The following is a 21,306-nucleotide window of genomic DNA, read 5'->3' as shown; positions in this document are numbered from 1 at the left end:
CATTTGAAATAAAAACAGAAGATGCTGGCAATACTCAGCAGTCCAACCTCACCCTTCTGCTGTCTCTACACTTGCTTAACATCTGTTGCATCTCTAACTTTTTCCAGTCCTGACAAAAGATCATTGACTTGAAACGTTAATTCTGTTCCTCTCTCCACAAATGCTTCCTGACATGCTGAATATTTCCAACATTTTCTGTTTTTTTCAATGGGGAACATCTTGGTTGCACTGTGGGACTTTTCAGGAGGATGGATTGGTTGAAGTGTCTTTGTACCTGGGTCCCTCTGGTGATGGTAACGATGTGGAGATGCGATATCATAATCTTCACTTTTTCATCTACTTTATGTCTAAGAACTGTGTGTTCCTGAGATTGAAGAGAGAAATAATAGGGTTATTTTATTCTTGTGTTTTCTATATTTCACTGTTTAAAGCAATGTTTAAAGCACATTTTTTGGCAATCGTTTATTTTTCCAACACTTTAATGATTGACAATCGAGTGTTCTTTTTCCAAATTACAGCAAAACTCAGCTATTAATGCTTGTTTCTATCCTTAACCTATACTTGGCTATTTTAGCATTTAGGACACCTGAGTGCAGATTACACTCAAGCAAATTATGCTTGCTGTACATTACCACACAGTTTTTCAAACATGTCCACTTTTCTGTGCAAGCCAATACTGATTGTGCTTTTTCATTTAAGGTCAAGAATTACTCAATTTGTTTTCTGATTTTAGGCCAGTGGGGTCGATGTATTGGTGAAGACTGTGGTCCAAATGGAGTACAAAGTAGAACAGTGTGGTGTGTCCACATTGAAGGCTGGACAACACACCATTCTCACTGTAATTATGAAGAGAGACCAGAAATTCAGAGGGACTGTTTCAAGGTGTGTGATTGGCACCAGGAACTTTTTGAGTGGGAATTCACCAAATGGGGAGATTGTGCACTTCGTATTGCTTCAAATAAAATTAAACCAAGGACCTTCGATTGTGTCACTGCACAGCAGGGACTGCAGCATAGGAAAGTACACTGCATACGAAAATCCAACAGATCGCTGGTGTTAGATGAGATTTGTGAATTCTTTACACCTAAGCCTGCCTTGGACCAAGCCTGCCTCATCCCCTGCCCACAGGACTGTGTTGTGTCGGAGTTCTCAGCCTGGTCAGCCTGCAGCAAAGGATGTGGGAAAGGATTACAACACCGTGTTCGTTCAGTGTTATCGCCGCCCTTGTATGGTGGTAAGACTTGCCCATCTCTAACAGAAACTAGGAGCTGTGATATACAGGTCTCCTGTTTGGTTGGGGAGGATGATTTTCAGTACAGTTTAAAAGTTGGGCCCTGGAGTGACTGCAGACTGCCGCACCAAAGACAAACCTGGCAAAATGGCAAAACAGTTCTGAACTTTAGTTTGCAATCATCAGAAAAGATTCACGTGAAGCATCCATTCCATCAACATTCCAAGCCCTTGGATGTAGAGATAGGATATCAAACAAGACATGTCCATTGTACGAGAAGTGATGGAAAGAACGCCATGCTAAGGTAATGTCATTCTTTTGGGTGTTTACCTACTCACAAACATTAGTAAAAGTAGTGTGCTGTGGGGCAGAATTTTCTGCCTGTCGGTGGGGTTGTGTGGATGAGCTTGTGGGCGGGCAGGTTCCCGACCGGCGCCGCTGGTTGGCGGCGCACCGCCATTTTATGTGGGCGGGCCAATTGAGGCCAGCCCAGCCTGACGTCTGCCCTGAAGCGCTGTGCACTCCTGTGCGGGCTGGGAGGGGATTCCCTGAGCAGGTCTGTGTGCTCTTTCGCACATGCATGATAGAGCCAACGGATCTCCCTGAGGCAAAGTACTGAGGCAAAACCTGTGCTGAACGGAGAGAAAAAAAAAATCACTGACATGCTCCTTCATATGACACTGTCGCATGAGCAGGACATGTCAATTACTTGAATGTTAAAACTTAATATTAATTTTTAAAACCCTCATGAAACCTCATCCTGCCCGAGGATGAGGTTTCATGTTTTTTCGGAAGCCCGCCTGGGCTCCCGACCTGCCCGCCAACCGTAAGGTTGGACGGGCAGCCCTGACAATGACCTCAATTAGGTAATTAACAGGCCCTTGACAGTTCGGTGGACGCAGAGCCAAATTGGCTGCACGCCCACCAAACTGAAAATCTAAATAACGTTGGGTGATGTCGGGACGCACACCCGATGTCACCCCACGTCATTTTACGTGTCGGCGAGTGGGTCCTGCCCCCGCATGCCCACCGGGAAATTCTGCCTGTGGAGTAAATCCATCCAGCAAATTTTGAAGCAATGTGCTAAATATATTCATTTTTAGAAATTTCATTAATGGGATGTGGGCATCACTGGCTAGGCCAGCATTTATTGCCCATCCCTAATTGCCCTTTAGAAGATGGTGGTGTAGGCACACCCACAGTGCTGTTAAGAAGAGAGTTCCATGATTTTGACCCAGCGACAGTGAAGGAACAGTAATATATTTTCAAGTCAGGAGTGGCTTGGAGGGGGACTTCCAGGTGGTGGTGTTCCCATCTATCTGTTGCCCTTGTCCATCTAGATGGCAGTGGTCGTGGGTTTGGAAGATGCTGTTTAAGGAGCCTTGGTGAGTTCCTGCAGTACATCTTGAAGATGGCACACACTGCTGCTACTGTGCGTCGGTGATGGAGAGAGTAAATTTTGTGGATCTAGTGAGTTGCTTTGTCCTGGAGCTTCTTGACTATTATTGGAGCTGCACTCATCCAGGCAAGTGGTGAGTATTCCATCGCATGCCTGACTTGTGCCTTGTAGACGGACAGGCTTTGGGGAGTCTGGAGGTTATGCACCGCAGGATTCCTATGTCCTGACCTGCCCTCGTAGTCACAGCATTTGTATGGCTAATCCAGTTCAGTTTCTGTTCAATGGTATCCCCCAGGATGTTGATTGTGGGGGATTCGGCGATGGTAATGCCATTGAGTATCAAGGGGCGACGGTTAGATTCTCTCTTGTTGGATTCTCTCTTATTGGAAATGGTCATTACCTGACACTGAATGTTACTTGTCACTTGTCAGCCCAAGCCTGGATATTGTCCAGGATTTGTTGCATTTGGACATGGACTGCTTCAGTATCTGAGGAGTTGCGAATGGTGCTGGACATTGTGCAATCATCAGCGAACATCCCCGCTTCTGACATTATGATGGAAGGAAGGTCATTAATGTAGCAGCTTAAGATGGTTGGGCCAAGGACACTACCCTGAGGAACTCCTGCAGTGATGTCCTGGGACTGAGATGATTGACCTCCAATAACCACAGCAATCTTTCCTTGAGCTGGTTATGACTCCAATCAGTGAAGGGTTTTCCCCGATTTCCATTGACTCCAGTTTTGATGGGGCTCCTTTTTCTGATGTACAGTAGAATGAGGGCTGAATAACTGACTGGATTTTAATGGAGTTTTATAAAAGCAATCGTAAAGATAGAGATGGAAATTTTAACTATTTCAAAAATCCAAAACAAAAGCCTGGAAAAGGTGTCATAATTTGTTTTTAAAATATGCTGGATTTTCATTTTGGTGACATTGTGCATGAATAACACAGGGCTGATTTTCAGGGCCCTTTGGGTATGGGCTGGGAGGTGGTAGGCCTGCCAAAATGGTAGGGGAAGGAGAAAAGAGAGGAGCACAATGCATCTTCCCACTACCATGCCATATTGTCAGCAGTGGGAAAGCTGGGATGCCCGCCTGGATGCCAATTGAGCCACTTAACTAGCCAGTGAAGCACCATTTCCCACCTCTGCAGGCATTTGACATGCCTCGGAAGGCCCCACCACCATGTGTGGACACAGTTGGGTGAAACCTGATGCCCTCCCAGTGCTTTCCAATTGATGGTGGTGGGTTGGTGGGCACATCTTTATGGGCATTTCATGGCCCCCGGAGAAGAAAACCCAGTGGTGGTGGTCAACCTCATGGCAATACATTGCTCATACTCAATGACCAACCCCCCGCTGTCACCACCACCCCCCCACCCCCCACTACTTCCCCCACCCCCAAATGCCCTGCCTCCCTAGCCTTTGCACACCCTAACCAAACTCACCAGTCTTCAAGGGTGCCACATTATTGAAGCATCCTTTCTCTGGAGGGGCTGCCTTAACACTGGTCCCTTCTAGAGGTGATGCTACTGAGACTGTCATGCCCCCCACCCTCAAATTAGGAGGGCTGCTGTCCTTATTGAACAGTGTCCCAAATGGCAGCCTCTTAATTGGCCGCCACTGGCAATATGCAGCCTTGGGGTCTCACCACCGGCCATAGGGGGATTGCTTCCTGCTTTCGGCCTTGGTGTTGGGCCTTCAATATTACCAGCAAAATTAAACCCACAATAACACTTTTATAGTGCTCATAAGCTATTGAGATGCTTGGTTGAATAACTTCAGCCAGTTTGATTCACTACTCATGATATGAAGGTATGGCTGAAGCTACTGGATCTGCAAAGGCTATGGGCCCTAACAACATTCCAGCAATAGTGCTAAAGATTGTACTTCAGAATTAGCTGTGTCCCTAGCCAAACTGTTCCAGTACAGCTACAACACTGGCATCTACCCGACAATGTGAAAAATTGCCCAGGAAAGTCCTGTCCACAAAAAGCAGAAAAAATCCAATGGGGCCTACTTCCACCCCTCAGGTCTACTTTCAATCATTATCAAAATGATGGAAGGTGTCATCCATAATGCTATTAAGTGGCACTTACACACAGCAATAACCTGCTCATTGACGCTCTGTTTGGGTTTTGTCAGAGCCACTCAGTTCCTGACCTCGATACAGTTTTGGTCCAAACATGGACAAAAGAGCTGAACTTCAGAGGTGAGGTGAGAGTGAATGCACTTGACAAGGAGGCACTTGACCGAATGTGGTAACAAGGAGTCATACCTAGCATAAAAGAAGATGGTTGTGGTTGATGGATGTCAATTATCTCAATCCCGGGACATTGCTGCAGGAATTCCTGAAGGTATTGTCCTAGGCTCAAGGCTGGTGCCAGGCAATGACCATTTCCAACAAGAGAGAATCTAACCATTTCTCCTTGAGAGTCAATGGCATTACCATCACTATATACCCCACTATCGACTTAGTGTTTCACCCAGAAGGTAGTAGCGGTCTGGAATGCACTGCCGGGGAGGGTGGTGGAGGCAGGTTGTCTCACATCCTTTAAAAAAGTACCTGGATGAGCACTTGGCCCATCATAACATTCAAGGCTATGGGCCAAATGCTGGTAAATGGGATTAGGTAGGTAGGTCAGGTTTTTCTCACATGTCAGTGCAGACTCGATGGGCCGAAGGGCCTCTTATGCACTGTGATTCTGTGATAGGGTTACTATTGGTCCAGTTCAGTTTCTGGTCAGCCAGATAAATACCGTGGCTACGAGAGCAGGTCAGAGCCTGGAAAATTCTGCTGTGAGTAACTCACCCCCTGGCTCCCCAAAGCCTATCCGCTATCTACAAGGCACAAATCAGGCATTTGATGGAATACTCTCCATTTCCTTGGTTGAGTGCAGCTCCCACAACATTCAAGAATCTCGATCCCATCCAGGATAAAGCAATCCACTTGATTGGCACCTCATCTACCATCTTAAACGTTCACTTCCTCCATCAGAGACACACAGTGGCAGCAATGTGTAGCATCTACAAGATGTTCTGCAGCCACTCACCTATGTTTCTTCAACAGCACCTTCCTAACCCGCGACAAGAGCAACAGGTGGATGGGAGCATCATGGCCTGTGAGTTCTCTCCAAGCCACAAACTATCCTTTCTATTCCTTCACTGTTGCTGGGTCAAAATCCTGGAACTCCCTCCCTAACAGCACTCTGGGTGTACCTATACCACAGGAACTGCAGCAGTTCAAAAAGGCAGCTCACCACCACCTTCTCAAGGGCAATTAGGGATGGACAACAAATGCTAGCCTAGCCAGTGATGCTCACATCCTGTGAATGAATAAATTTTTAAAAAACCTGCCCAGCTACTTGTCCAATGCAAGAATAGCACTTAATTTAATTTCTTGGAAGATTTAACACAATTAAATCATTTTGCAGCTAATTATTTCAGCCACATATTTTTGATTAAATTAACATATTCACTCTCATGTCCTACAAACTTGATACCTAGAAAAAACATTCTGCATCTCCCAAGTCACATTGCTTATGCTAAGTCAGAGGATACGCTGCTTCATAAGCACAGGAGCATTATACTATGTATAATTCTGCTGTGAAAATAAAGCTGTGACCCCTTAAAGCTACAAGGTCTAATTGCTGTAAATTACTCAATTAGAGGCATTCTTCTTTGGAACATCCTCAAGTCAACTGTAAGTTAATTTTTTTTTGGCTGATTGACAGCATACTCAGAACTATATACATAGTTAAGTTGAAGTGGAAATTATAAATAAGAATAACACTATTGAATCATAAGTGTTGTAGAATAAGCTGGGCCAGGATTCTAGCAAGGATGTATTCTAGCAGGTATATCAGGGTATCTACTTAAAAGCTAATTTATTTACACTATCCCTAGTATGTACATGGTGTTTTACAGGAAAGGCATACCTCCCCTCAGGGATGCCAGTCTGCCCCCTGCAGTACCTTGTACATGACTGCCTGACATCAATGCCACATCATATGTGCCCCATAGATTAGCATATCCATTCTGTTCATCCTTTATACCACACCTCCCCCCAGTACACTATCTTCTATTTAACAATAATATGAAACTATCTCTTTAACTATTTACATGACCTTTATTTTTAAATTATTTACATTACTGCATCCTTCTCGCCACCAACTACCACCACCACACCTCCACCACACCCTTCCAAATCCCTCAGCTACAGATTGAGTCTCTGGGGAGCCTTCGTCACTCTTCCTGAGCATTTTTTTGGTGACTGCTGCACTGGGTCAGAGGACTGGGAGTGCATCTTCCCTAGGAGCATCTGGAGTGTATTAGGGGTTTCTTGGCCACATCTCATGGTAGTCGAAACCCTGTTGCCTGGTGGGAGTGAATGCGATGAGGGGTCATCTGTTTCTTCAGATGGTACCAGATGGCATCTGGATCAAATAAAAGCCCACGTGCTCCATGCTGGTGAGAGTGAGGCCTTCGGCTTTTTGGTACCGGATCCAGACTCACTGGCCTGGTGTCAAAGGTGGCAGAGCTTTCGCTCTGGTACTGTAGCATTGGCATTGTTTTTCCTGGAGGTTCAACTCCTTCACCCTCAATGCGTTATGGTCAGTGGAGGCGATATGCAGCTGAAGGCTTGCAGGCAACAGGGGAACCTGCATTTTTCAAAAGATGGCCCATAAGGAGTTCAGCTGGAGAGAAACGTTGGCCAGGGGAGTGGCCCGATACATGAGAGTTGCATGCAAATCTGAACTCTCAGACATCAGGCTCTTGCTAGTGCGGATTGATTGCTCAGGTGAAGAGGAGAGCTTGTGACATGAGAGACCCCATTATGAATGGTGAATTGCTGAAAATGGTCATTGGCAAATTGGGGCTGGTTATCTGAAATAATTTCACCTGCGAGCCAGTGGGTGTAAAAGACGGTTTGTAGCACCTTCAAGCTGAACTCCGTTGTAGTTGTATGAAGCTTGATTATCTCTAGCCACTGAGAATCATAATAAATGACCACATGATAGGTCTTGCCATGGAAGTCAAAGAGGTCGAGCCCTAACCTATTACCCCGATGGGGAGGAAAGGTAGATGGTATCAGGGCTTCCATTGGCATGGAAATGTGAATGCAGCAGGTATGGCAGCATAGGACAAAATCCTGGACAGCTTGTGCGATGCTCAGCCACCACACAAATTGTAGGGCCCTCACTCTGCTTTTAGTGATGCTGAAGTGAGCTCCATGGAGACTATGAAGAATATCTTGTTGCATGGGGCATGGAATGACCAAATGATGATCGTAAACTAGGAGATCAACCACAATGGTCAAATGGACTTATTGCTCATAGTATTTGTGGATAAGATGCAGTACCAATATACAGTTGTACAGCCAGTATTTGTGGTAGAGTTGTATTTGCACTAGCCTTGGAGGCAGAACTCCCACACTTGAACAAATTTGGCATCCTCTTTCTGGCACGTCAAACATCCTGGAGTCTTGTGGTGGATATGAGCAGGGGACTCATGACAATGGAGGAAAACACTTCTATTTCTGACACCAATTTGGAATTGAGGGTGATAGGGTGGTCGATTAGAGCGCTAGAGAGAGTATCAGCCATGGTCTGAGACTTGTCTGGGACATAGGCAGCTGTATATTGGTATAAGAGGTGAAATCATTGATTATGGGCAGACATTTTAACAATCTCCATGGAATTGAGGAGTGTAATGAGGGGTTTGTGGTCTTCTTCCACCTGGAAGGGCAGCCCCATCAGGAAAATGTTCAACAGCCCATGTAACCGCCAATGCCACTTTCTCAGTAGTCATGGTCATGGTCGGCTCTTGTGGAACCACGTGTGAGCAAAATCAACCAAAGGGCATGATATAGGTCGTCAGGAGCCTAGATTCACTGTCGAGGGGTATACTTCAAAACCAGCTGTTTGCATCAAGCTTAGTAAAAAGGATGCTATTGGTGAGCTTGGCCCAACTGTCATTTACCGATGCCATCAGCTGGACTTCCCTCTGGATGGCTTTATTAAATTGCATCAGATCTACACAAAGCTGAAGGTGACCATTAGGCTTGGGAACAGTGACCAGACTGGAACACTAGGGGGGTTAGCTGTGTGATCAGGAAAATAATGCCCCTATCTAACATGCGGTCAAGTTCCACCTTAACCTTCAACAATAGAGAATGCAGCGCCTTGCTAGGGGTGAACAGACACACATAGCATCTGAGAGCAGAGAAATATGATATTCAGTCTTCAGCTTCCCCAGCCCTTGAAAAAGTTGTGGAAATTCCTGGCGGAAGATGACCCTGGTGTCGATGGACACCAGGACAACTTTTTTTATGATACCTAACTGTACACGCACATTCATGCTAAGTAGGGAAATGGTTTGGTGGTGGATGACATAAAGTGTCTCTGTGATCTTTCGCCCCTTATAGCATAGTGTGGTGGTAATCTGACCCTTAACATTTCGGTTTGTTCGACCTAACCCTGGAGTTGGTCAGCCAGTACAGATATCCCTGCACCCGTCTCAAGCTTGAAGCATGTTGGGAATCCTCTGACCTCTAAATTGATAGACCTCAAGTCCTGTTAATGCTGGTGAACTTTACATAGGAAGTGTGAGCTATGTGCTAATTTCTGGTGGTGTCATTGTTTGCATTGTTTATTGGAGACTTTAACTGAGCAGAAACATTGGAAATGTCTGTCCTGCTGCATCTGAAACACTCAGCAGCCCTGCTTGGCAATCCAGCCGTTTGTGCTGTTGTCTCGCGCTACAGCATAGACATTTCAAAATGGCACTGGACTGATTTCCTGTCTTTTGTCCCATTTTGGTGGGCTTCAGGATGGGCAGAATTACCAAGTTTGGCCCCGCAAAAGAAATTAAAGAACCAGCCTGGATTAGTTGTCGAAATTGTTCTTGGCACGTCTTCCAGCGGCAATCTCTGCGTAAGTCTTCGAGTCTTGAAAATGAGCAGGGTAGGGGCAGAGACTGTTCTTGCAGTGCCACCATTGCCACCATTGCTGCTGTGGGTCATCTGACACCAGCAATTAACTAAATTGGTGCCGCCACCACTGCTACCACGTTGTAGACTGTGCTAGGCCAGGATTCTAGCAAGGAAGAGCCGCAGGCACATCAGGAAATCTACTTAAAAACTAGTTTATTTACACTATTCACAGTATGTACATAGTGAGTTACAGGGAAGGCACATCTCCCCTCAGGGCTGTCTGTCTGATCCCTACAGTAGCTTGTACATGACTGCTCGGTGTCAGGGTCACATCATCATATGCCCCATAGATCAGCATATCCATTCTGTTAACCCTTTATACTACAATAAGCTAAAGAAAACTATTAGAGAAGTGGCAGTGAATCCTGCTATTATCCTGCTATTATCACATTTCTTACCTTAATGCCACCAAGAGCACCTCCTTTAGCCCTTACCACTACCATTAGCACCCCCTTTGTCCTTTTGTTCATGACATCTTTGTCAATCTCTCCTTTGCCCTCACCTATAGCTGACCTTCTATCCAACTTCACCTGCTGCATCCCCCTTAAACAGTATAAATTTCATCACATTTTTACTTCTCTTTAGCTCTGAAGAGTCAAGTGGACTCGAAATGTTAACTCTGTTTTTCTCTCCACTGTTAGATGCTGTTCGACCTGCTGAGTTTTTCCAGCATTTTCTGTTTTTGTTAAAGAAAACTATTGTTGTTTAGAATCTCAATTCTTAATTTCAATAACTATTGCAGTGTCTTTTAAACATTGGTTCATTGTGACAGCCCAGCTGAGCTAAACTATTCAGCTTGCCATTACCATTTTAACACCCTTTTTATGTCGTGGAAAATTCTGTATGTATGTTTTACACTGATATTAGAAGCTAATCCTGATTTAGGCAGGTTGCAGCAGCTCTCAACGCATTCCTTTACTTGGAATACTATCACTATGCTCTTGTAACCTGCCCTCTCTAAGCCTGTTGCAGTTATTCTCTCTAAGAATATTTTTGTCATTTCAAAATGTATTGCTATTCTCTCTGAAGTTACATAACCCTTCTGAATGCTGCCAGAGTTGTTCTCCAGATTGCCATTGATTCTCTTTGCAAGGTCACCATTACCCAGCCATCCTCCCATATAAATAAAATTGACTTCAAAAATTTCACATATCACGAGCAATATAATTGAAATACCTGCACAAGAAACACAGATATACTATATGACATTTTTATGGTCCTACTAAAATGCTGTTAAACTGAGCATTTATCACAGAAAATACACCTCCCTGCCTAAACTCTAATTTTCGCGTCTTGCCTATGTTCCAGTTGTTGTTGTACTGAGAAATGGAAGATAACTAGTTTAAATACTATAGTGGACATATGTACACGGTTGTAAAATAGCATCCAACTTATCTCGTTAATTTCATTTGTGTGAATGGACACACATTAATTGAAACATGGGGGTGTCTTAAAATATAGAGAGACGATAACAAGGGTATTCCTCAGTAGCAAGAAACATGATACAATCTCAGTCTCTCTCCTATGAAATATCATTGGCACCAAACCTATTTAAATGGGATTATTTTAAACAGATTCATTCAGCTGGAAGCTAAAATGAGTATTTATGCATCATTTATCATATTTACCTCCTGTGTCTTTGCTAATTTCCCTGCAAATATTTTCCAAGCTCAGAACGTTGCAATCTTTGAACATTAATCCAATGGCTTCTGACTTACTTCAAAAGATTAACATTAGAATAGTAATAACCTGTGAAGACCTGGAGCTGGCCATGAAGATATATGTGCATGACTATAATTCTGGGATGGTGGGATGGTATAGACCTTTGCCTAATGTGGCAGTGATTGCAAATAAGTTATTAACCATTTCAGGAGCTAATTAACTGATCCTCAAAGTAGAGGATGCAGTCTTCCTTGAGCTGCCTCTGCAGCACCTGGAAAACTTGCTCCTGTGCTGGCATTGGTGATATGCTTAACCAATGGCTACAAAACAACTGATTCAGAAACTTTCTGCAGTGTTTTTAGTATCAGTCCTATTGCCAATACTGTGCACCACAGAACTAATTACAGTTATTCTATATTGTGTTAAATTAACAAGTATATAAACCATCAGTCACATGCCAATTTTGCAAACGTTCCAGTTGTCATTGGCATTTTGACGCCAGGGTAATGTGGACGGCCACTTAACCCGTCGATAACTAAAGGCATGATTCTCCACTGAAGAGCAGCAGTTCATTAGTCCTTGAAATGGTTTATAGTTTATTTGGACTGTCTGCCACATTGGGACAGGGACCTGCACAGCAGTTTTATTTAATTTTTACTGGTCAGATATGGTCATTAATTGAGACAGTGATGATAAAGAGAAAAAGACTAACATTTATAATGAAAGGAAGACTTGCGTCTATATAACACCTTTCATGATCTCAGGATATTCCAGAGAACTTAACAACTAAAATAAAACTTTTGGTTTTGGGACAAATATTGACCAGGACACCAGGAGCAATTATTGTTCCTATTGTTCTTCAACATAGCACCATATGGGAACTGAGTTTAACAACTTATCCAAAAGAAGGCTCCTCTGACAGTGCAGCACTCTCAGTACTGCACTCGAGCGTTAGCCTACATTTTGTGCTGACGTCTCTGGAGCAGGGCTTGAACCTCCCATCTTCTGATTCAAAGGTGAGAGTGTTATCTAATGAGCCACAGTTAACATCTTATATATATCAACCAGGATAATGTCTGCAGCTAACAAAAGAATATAAAAACAGAAAGTGCTGGAGTTACTCAGCAGGTCTGTCAGCATCAGTAGAGAGGAAAACAGAGTTAATGTTTCAGGTTGATGAGCTTTCATCAGAAAAGAAATCGATCATAAGAACATAAGGAGTAAGTTATTCGCTGCACCACTGCACCCCGCCCCCCGCCCCACCCCCAGCCCCCAACTCCCAACTCCTTCATGCCCCCAACTCCTTCAACTCACCCCCACCTCAGCTTACTCTGCCATTCAATGAGGTCATGGCTGATCTGATTGCGGCCTTAACTCCACTTTCCAGCCTGCTTTCCCGCTAACCTTTGACTCCCTTGTCAATCAAAAATCCACCTAATTCAGTTTTGAATGTATTCATTGACCCAGCCTCCACTGCACTCTGGCACAGAGAATTCCAAAGACTAAGACTAATGGCCCTTGAGAAAAAAATTCTTGCTCATCTCCATCATAAATGGGAGGCCCCTTATTTTGAAACTGTGCCCCCTAGTGCTAGGTTCCCCCATGAGGAGAAACATCCCCGAATCATCCCTGTCAAGTTCCCTCAAAATCTTACCTGTTTCAATAAGATGATCTCTCATTCTTCTGAACTCCAATCAGTACAGGCCCAACCTGTTCAACCTAAGGCAACCTCTTCACCCCAGGAATCAACCTAAACCACCTCCAGTTCAAGGGTATTCATCCTTAAATAAGATGACCAAAAATATGCAGTACTCCAGGTGGGGCCTCACCACTGTTCTGCACAGTTGCAACAAGACTTCCCTGTTTTTATACTCCATCCTCTTGTAGTAAAGTCCAACATTCCATTTGTCTTCCCAATTGCTTGCTGTACCTGCATGCTAACTTATTGTGATTCATGTACTAGGATACCCAAGCCCCCTGTACCACAGCATTCTGCAGTCTCTCTCCATTTAGATAAATTTCTTTTTTATTCTTTCCACCAAAGTGGACAGCCTCACATTAAACTCCATCTGCCAATATTTTTCTTAGTTGTTTAATCTATATATGCCCCTTTGCAGACTCCCGTGTCCTTCTCACAACTTGCTCTCCTATCTATTTTTGTATCATCAGCAAATTTGGCTGCAATACACTTGGTCTCAAGTTGTTGAGGTCCCAGCACTGATCTCTGTGGCACCCCACTACTTACAGTTTGCTAATCTGAAAATGACCCATTCATCCCAACTCCTGTTTGTTAACTAACTCTCTTTCCATATGCTACTACCCCCAACACCATGACCTTTTATGTGACACCTTATCAAATAGTTTTTAGAAATCCAAATCCACTACATTTACTGTAATAAAAACAGAAAATTCTGGAAAAACTCAGCAGGTCTGGCAACATTTTGGAGAGAGAAACAAAGTCAGTGTTTTGTGTCCAAAATGACTCTTTTTCAGAATTCGTTAACTCTGTTTCTCTCTCCACAGATGCTGCCACACCTGCTGAGTTTTTCTAGCCTTTTCTGTTTATATTTCAGATTTCCAGCATCCGCAGTATTTTGCTTTCATTACATCTACTAGTTCCTCTTAATCCACTCTACCTGTTACACCTTCAAAAAATCAATAAATCTGTCAAAAGTTATGTTATGATCTCCCCTGACTAGAACATCCTTTACTCTGAGATTAATTAATCTCATCTGATTACATATTTTTGTAGCATGTAGCCTTATCTGCTGATTTACTCTTAAATTTGTATTCTCTATTCCTTCCTGTCATGGTCTGTTTATCATTTCCCATATTAATATATTTCTTTCTTGACCTGTCTCCGCTCTTTGGCTTACCACATCTTCCCAAATTTGACCCCTTGGCCCCACTATTCAGTTTAAAACCCTCTCTACTTCCCTAGTTAGGCGGCTCGCGAGGACACCAGCCCCAGCATGGTTCAGGTGTAGACTGTCCCAATGGTACAGATCCCACTTTCCCCACTACTGATGCCAGTGCCCCACAAACCAGAACCCACTTCTCCCACACCAGTCTTTGAGCCATGCATTCATTTCTCGAATCTTATTTGTCCTATGCCAATTTGCACGTGATTCTGGTAATAATCCAGAAATTATTACATTTGAGGTTCTGCTTCTTAATTTGTGCCTAGCTCCTCATACTGACTATGCAGAACCTCCTTCCTTATCATGCCTGTGCTGTTGGTACCTACATGGACCACGACCACTGGATCCTCCCCCTCCCACTGCAAGTTCCTCTCCAGCACTGAGCAAATGTCCCGAACTCTGGCACCAGACAGGCAACATAGCCATCTGGACTCTTGCTCCTTGCTACAGAGAACTGTGTCAATCCCCCTTACTATATTGTTCCCTGCTACCACTACATTCCTTTGTGCTCCCCTTGACTTGAATGGCTTCCTGTACCACAGTTCATAGTCAGTCAGCTCATCCACCCTGCAGCCCCCACTCTCATCCAAACAAGTTGAAAGAACCTCAAATCTGTTGGACAATTGCAGAGGCTGACACTCCTGCACTCCTCCCCTCTGGGTCCCCTTACCTGCCTCAGCTATAGTCACACCCTTCTGTCCCTGACCACCTTCCAAATCAGAAGATTCTATCCTAATGGGTGTGACCGCCTCCTGGTACAAAGCGTCCAGGTAACTTCCCCCCAACCCTCCCCGATGTGTCACAGTGTCTACAGCTCAGCCTCCAGCTCAATGACTCTGAGCCGAAGCTCCACAAGGTGTAGGCGCTTACTGCAGATGTGTTTGCCCTGGATCACACCAGCATTCAGGAGCTCCTACATGCTGCAGCCATGACACATCACTTGTCTTGCCATCCTTATGTGCTTTAATTTATTACTTAATTATTTTATTCAATTATTTATTTTCTTTTATATATTTATTAATCCCATCACAATTTCCTGTACTATTTTAAACTTTAGGAGTAGAATAGACTTTGGCCACTTATCAGATACTAACCAAACAGATAGTTTTTCCCCCTGTAGTAGAGCAAGAACCTGTGAAAGAGTTAGAAAAAGCAAAGAGCACCTCCCTCCCCTCCTCATCAAACTCCCTCAGCTCACCAAACTTCCACATTCCATTGAAGTCATACACTCAGTGTTGGTCGCACTGAGAATTTCTCAATTTATATGTTCAAAACATAGTGACTAGCTGAGACTCTGCGCCCTCTTTTTACTTGCTTTTCTAGGTGGTGGTTACTACGTCCAGGTCTTCTCACTCCTCTAGGTGGGGTGGTTACTATCTCTGGGTCCTCTTTTCGCTCACTCTTCTGGGTGATGGTTACTGTCTCTGTGTCCTCTTGCATGTACCAATTTGGCTTATGTTGTAATCCAGAGATTATTACCTTTGTCGTTCTGCTTTTTAATTTAGCCCCTAGCTGCTCATACTCCCTGAGCAAAACCTTGAGCTTAGGTCTACCTCTGTGGTTGGTACCTATGTGGACCACAACAAGTAGATTCTTCCTCTCCTACTCCAATTCCTCTTAAGCCCTGAGGAGATATCCTTAACCTTGGCGCCAGGCAGGCAACATAGCCTTCAAGACTCATTCTCTTGACTGCAGAGAACAGGATCTATCCTTCTGACTATACTGTCCCCTACTATTACTATATTCCTTTATCCTACCTCCACTTGAATGACCCCTTACCGTGGTGCTGTGGTCAGTTTGCTCATCCTCCCCGAAGCCCCTGCTCTCATCCACACAAGTTGCAAGAGCCTTGAATCTGTTGGACAAGTGCAGGGTTTGATGGTCCTCTAGTGCTACTTTCTGGGTTCCCATACCTGCCTCAATCATAGTCATATTCTCCTGCCCCTGACCATGGACTAAATCTTATTTACCTAACCTAAGTGGTTTGACTGCCTCCTGGAACAAAGAGCAAAATATCCCTCCCTGGTGCACCATAGTGTCTGAAGCTCGGACTCCAGCTCATCAACTTTTAGCCAAAGTTCCTTGATTTGCAGACACTGCAGATATGGTTGACGTGAAACACACTGGTGTCCACTAGCTCCCAAATGCTACAGCTGCAACACATCATCTGCCCTGCCAACTCTATTGTACTTTATTTAGTTAATTAGGGTTTCAAGTTTAGAAATACCACTCAACAATAATTAGCAATTATATTTAGTAATTTAATTATTTGAGCTATAAATAGAATGCTATTCTGGCAATGGATATGTAGTATCATTATTCTTTTTTCTTGCCCTGTTTTTTTCCCATCAATGGCAGACTAAACCCCTGGAGGTGTTGGTCCATTACTTTTGCTGGTACAATTATATAATTAATCATCAGAAATGTGAGTAAATTGTGGCACTACATTAGGTTATTAATGTCGTAATACTACTGTCTTTGTGCTATTTCTAAATGCATGTTGATGAAATGACAAGAACATGGAGACAATGATTATGGAGTTAACTTCCTTCACAAGTAAACTATTTTGGTAAAATCTATGCAATGGCTATTGTAGTTCCCGGGTGCAGCCAGCATTTGTTTTACAATGAGAATCTGCAGATTCTTTTTCATGTATTTGCCAATCATCATGTTCAACTTTTGACTATTCCCACTTCAGGAACACTTTATTAAAAAGAGATCAGCCAGGAAATCATGGGCAGAATTTTGCCCTTGATGGGCGGGTGGGCCCCACCGGCTTGGCGGTGGGTGGGCAGCCAATCGCCGCCTCCGAAATGGGCCCCACCGTCATTTTAAGTGGGCAGGTCAATTAAGGCCCACCCAGTGGGCTGCCCGACGGGAAGCGCTATGCACGGGGGCAGAGGGATTCCCCAACTGTCAGAATGCGCTCTTTCACACATGCACGTGAAAGAGCACACAGCTCCCTGAGACTAAGTGCTGCCTCAGGGAGTTTGCTGACAGTGTTTCAAACTTCAAAAATAGATTAATAAAAAAATTATTAACATGTCCCCCTCATGTGACAATGTCACACGAGATGGGACATGTTAATAAATATCACAAAAACTTTATTACACTTTTTAAAAATGGACATGAAACCTCATCCCACCAGTGGATGAGGTTTCATGTTTTTTCAGAAACCCACCGGGGCTCCTGGCCTGCCCACCAACCTTAAGCTTGGACGGGCAGGGCCTTTTATTGCCTTAATGATCCTGTCAATGGCTTCAATTGGCCATTGACAGGTCGGCGGGCAGACAGCTGATCGCACTGTCCACCCGCCTTCCTGAATATTTAAATGGGGCGGGATGACATTGGGGGTTTTCCCCAACATCATCCTGCATCATTTTTGCGTCGGCGAGTGGGCCTCGCCCCCAGCTCGCCGATGGAAAAATTCTGCCTCATGAGTGTTAATCAAAGTGTCCAACCAGATAGTGGAATGACTAAGATGGGAATGTTGTGTTAGTAGGATCCATGAAATCTTCCACAACAGTATGTACAACGACCTGATTTTTGCACAATTATAAGTAACTTTTCATTTTTTATTAAGGATTGAAATCTCATGATATGCTTGAAGTCTTTTAGATTTTGTAATACTGACATACTGTCTCATTGTTTCTTGTCTTTAGCCTTTGTATTCATGGTGACACCCTCGCGATTTTTCAATCATGCATTATGCCTCGTGACTGTGAATTTTCTGAATGGTCTGGATGGAGTTCATGCACTAAGACCTGTCAATCATCTGACTATTCTCCGGGATACAGAAGCAGGATTCGATTTATAAAGCGTGTAGCTATAGGGAGTGGCAAAGATTGTCCCAGTCTCGAGGAAAAAGAAACTTGTAATATTGGAGGGCAAGGATTACCATCATGTCTGAGGTATGTCTGACCTGTAACTTAATTATTTTCAAAAACAATATTAAAGTTTTAAATAATACCATATTTATAGTTTATACCTACAAACAATTTAAAACTTGTACATTTTCTAAATGAAGTTTTGCAGGGCTGGAATATACCAACTTGTACTTAGACAATGGTCTTATTATTGCAAAATATCTCAAGGCCATAGGCAGAATGGAGATTTAGACACTTAGCAGATGTTAAAAGATTTATGGAGGTAATTAGAAGGTGTGGTGGTAGAGAACAGTGAGGATGGATTTGAAGGTGGTTAAACATATTGCAAGCTGGTGAAGTTTAGGAAGAGAATCCCAGAGTGCAGAGCAACGAACATTAAAGACACTGGACTAATAGTTGGGTGAAGGAAGGTGGAAACATATACTAGACTACAGTTGGAAGAATAGGATATCAGCCAATATATTAAACTGGAAGAAATTCAAGAACCAGAATGAGTGGAGGGGATTTGTTAAAAATAAAGAATATTTTGAAATCAAAGCATTTGAAGGCAAAGAGCTAGTCAGGGAAAGGGATGGGGTATGGCTGTGGATTTTGATGCTTTGGGCAAGCTAGAGAATACATACTGTGGAACTTGAGATGCAGTAAATCGTGTTTTAGAGATATTGAGGATGACAAAAAGTTGATGGGATTTCCAGTATAGTGAGGTTGGAAGCAGATGTTAAGGAGGTGAGCATAGACTGTTTTGGTGATGGCTAGGATATGGACTTTGAAAAGCTCAAATTCTCAATGTCAAACAGGCCACTAAGGTTGTGCACTGCTTTGTTGAGCCTAAGCAAGTATAAATTTATTAGGAAGAGCTGTGAAGGAATGTTTTCATTTGAAAACTAAGCTGAACTAAACTTACAACTGATCAATTTTATCATAGCTTTAGTTAGTTTGATCATTGCAATGATCTTTTCTGCCCTAGCTATTGAAATTTTGTTTATTAGCAGTGTTGAGATTAATACTCAAGTCCAAAATGGAAATAGGAGCAAAAAGACTACAAACTAATGAGCAACACAACTAGAGCTTTGGAAAGGAAGGATACAGCTTGTGATTTTTAAGAAAGCTTGAAAGTGCTACTTAGAAGGGGTTTTTTTTAGCTGTTGTGACAGAGCATTAATATTTCAACTAAAAGGCCCAAATTTGAATTCCAACTTTTTTTTCAACTGGAAATGGAAGTTGGTGATCTTACTGGATGTGATTAGTTGGTTCATAGCTCCGATATTAAATATTAACCTAAGGTTGAACTTATATCATGACCACGTAAAAAGACGTTTCCTCAGAGGTCCATGGACTATGAATTGGTGTGTGTGTATTTTTTAATTTTTAAATTTATGGATGATTCGATTTAAAATAACCCCAACAGTCAAGCTTTATTCTTAAACACCATAAAATTTAGTTCATTATGAAACTACTGCTGAAATGATTTAAGCAAAAGTGATACCGTTACTAACTAAATTCACACAAAGATTAAATGCAGATAAGAATAAAGCATATTAAGAGGAAATTCAGTTCAGTCAGTTAAGATATTGTTGCAGGCCCGTAGCTTGTAGGTGAATTGTTGGTTATCTGGAGTGAAGGGTTGAAGTTGAAGAGTTGTCTTCATCAGCTGTGATGGCTTCTGTAGTTGAATATTTGGGGGGTTTGCCTTTTCACTTGGTCTCAGAAGGTCAGCAGGTCTTTGAGAGAGAGAAAATATTTCCTATTCCTCACTAATTTTGCAGTTACAGCACTTGCAGATTGACTGGACTCTGTCAGCAGAACTGCAGGTGATTTCTTAATACCTTCCTCTTTGTCCTCCCATGGCAAAGTACTCTCTTTAATATTGTCTCTGAATTCTCCCTGGGGATTCTGCACTCTGCCACTCAAGGTAGCTTATTACAGCCTCCTTGACAGAGCTCAGAAATCATAAAAATGTTAATTTTCAAGGAGTCATTGATTCACCAGGCAAAGTAGTTGATTACATTTAGGTCCTTTTGAAATCCCTTCCTACCACCTGTCCCCTCAGAAGTAAAAGAGTCTTTTCACACCTTTTATAATATTCAATGGACATCCCTGGACGGGTCTTTGCATTTTAATGACTCTTCATAGCCAGCTCTAGAGATAAGAGTCTGACAAGGTTTGAACAAACACAGGTTCCATGTTCTCTGTCCATACTTTCATTTTGAAAAAAGGCTTTTAAACTCAATGTAAAGATTTGCAATCAGAAATGGACCTTTAAAACAGTTGTCGTTAAGACATGTACTATCATAATTACATGTTCATGACTGAGGAAAACTGATAGGCTTACTACTCATGCTGCACAGAAGTGTACCTTCTGTCAGAATCTCATGAAGCAGGCACAGATAGCAGTTTGGGAGAGGATTATCATAATTGCATCCCAGATTAGTCTACCTTTACAAGCTGGGTGGTAGTGCTGAGGTACTGTATGGGGGATATTAATTTGGGAGTGCGAGATGACCTTCAATTCATGGGTTATGGTAAGCTTTCACACTAGTGTCCAGTACCTCAAACTCACCATTCCTTTGTGTGATACTCTGGTTATTTTAGGAGTGTATAGCTTTAGAACCTAAAGCACAACTTTGAACAAAGTCGCTATCAATTCATTATTCACTAAGCACTATTTGTGAGAGGTGAATTAAGATGAACAATGCATGTATGAAAATGTCACTGCTTTCTACACTTTTCCATTTTTTAAAGTGTTAATGTAAATAATAGCTACCTATGTTTTTCTCCTTTGGTATTTAAATAAAAAAGAGAATGTGTTGTTATTTTTAAAGTTGCATGGTGGGCATGCTTCAGAATCATTTTCCCATCACAAGTGTACTATAGACCTTCAAACAGTCAGGGGGAGATAGAGGAGCAGATATGTAGGCAAATCTCAGAAAGTGTAAAAATAATAGGGTAATTATAGTAGGGGATTTCAATGTCCCCAATATTAACTGGGATTGTCTTAGTGTAAAAGGCTTAAAGGGGTGGAATTCTTAAAGTGCATCCAGAAGAGCTTTTTGAGCCAGCATGTAGAAAGTCCTATAACAGAAGGGGTGGTACTGGGCCTAATCTTAGGGAATGAAGCCGGGCAAGTGGTAGAAGTGTCAGTGGGGGAGCATTTTGGGGATAGTGACCATAACTCTGTAAGATTTAAGGTAGTTATGGAAAAGGACAAAGATG

At 42.9% G+C, this 21,306-nt stretch overlaps 1 protein-coding gene across 1 annotated transcript in view; it reads left to right on the top strand.

The window, feature by feature from the left end:
- Positions 1–307: 307 nt before the first annotated feature.
- thsd7ba (thrombospondin, type I, domain containing 7Ba) overlaps positions 308–21,306 on the top strand; it is a 676,798-nt gene continuing 655,799 nt past the window's right edge. The window contains exons 1-3 of the mRNA XM_041200229.1: positions 308–356; positions 734–1,535; positions 17,869–18,117. Coding sequence (XP_041056163.1) covers positions 308–356; positions 734–1,535; positions 17,869–18,117 — 1,100 coding nt within the window. The remainder of the gene's footprint in view (positions 357–733; positions 1,536–17,868; positions 18,118–21,306) is intronic.

This window comes from Carcharodon carcharias, chromosome 12 (assembly GCF_017639515.1).
Source record: "Carcharodon carcharias isolate sCarCar2 chromosome 12, sCarCar2.pri, whole genome shotgun sequence".
Classification (NCBI taxonomy): Eukaryota; Metazoa; Chordata; class Chondrichthyes; order Lamniformes; family Lamnidae; genus Carcharodon; species Carcharodon carcharias.
Note: the sequence above shows the minus strand (reverse complement) of the source record. Positions and strands in the feature narration are given on the sequence as shown.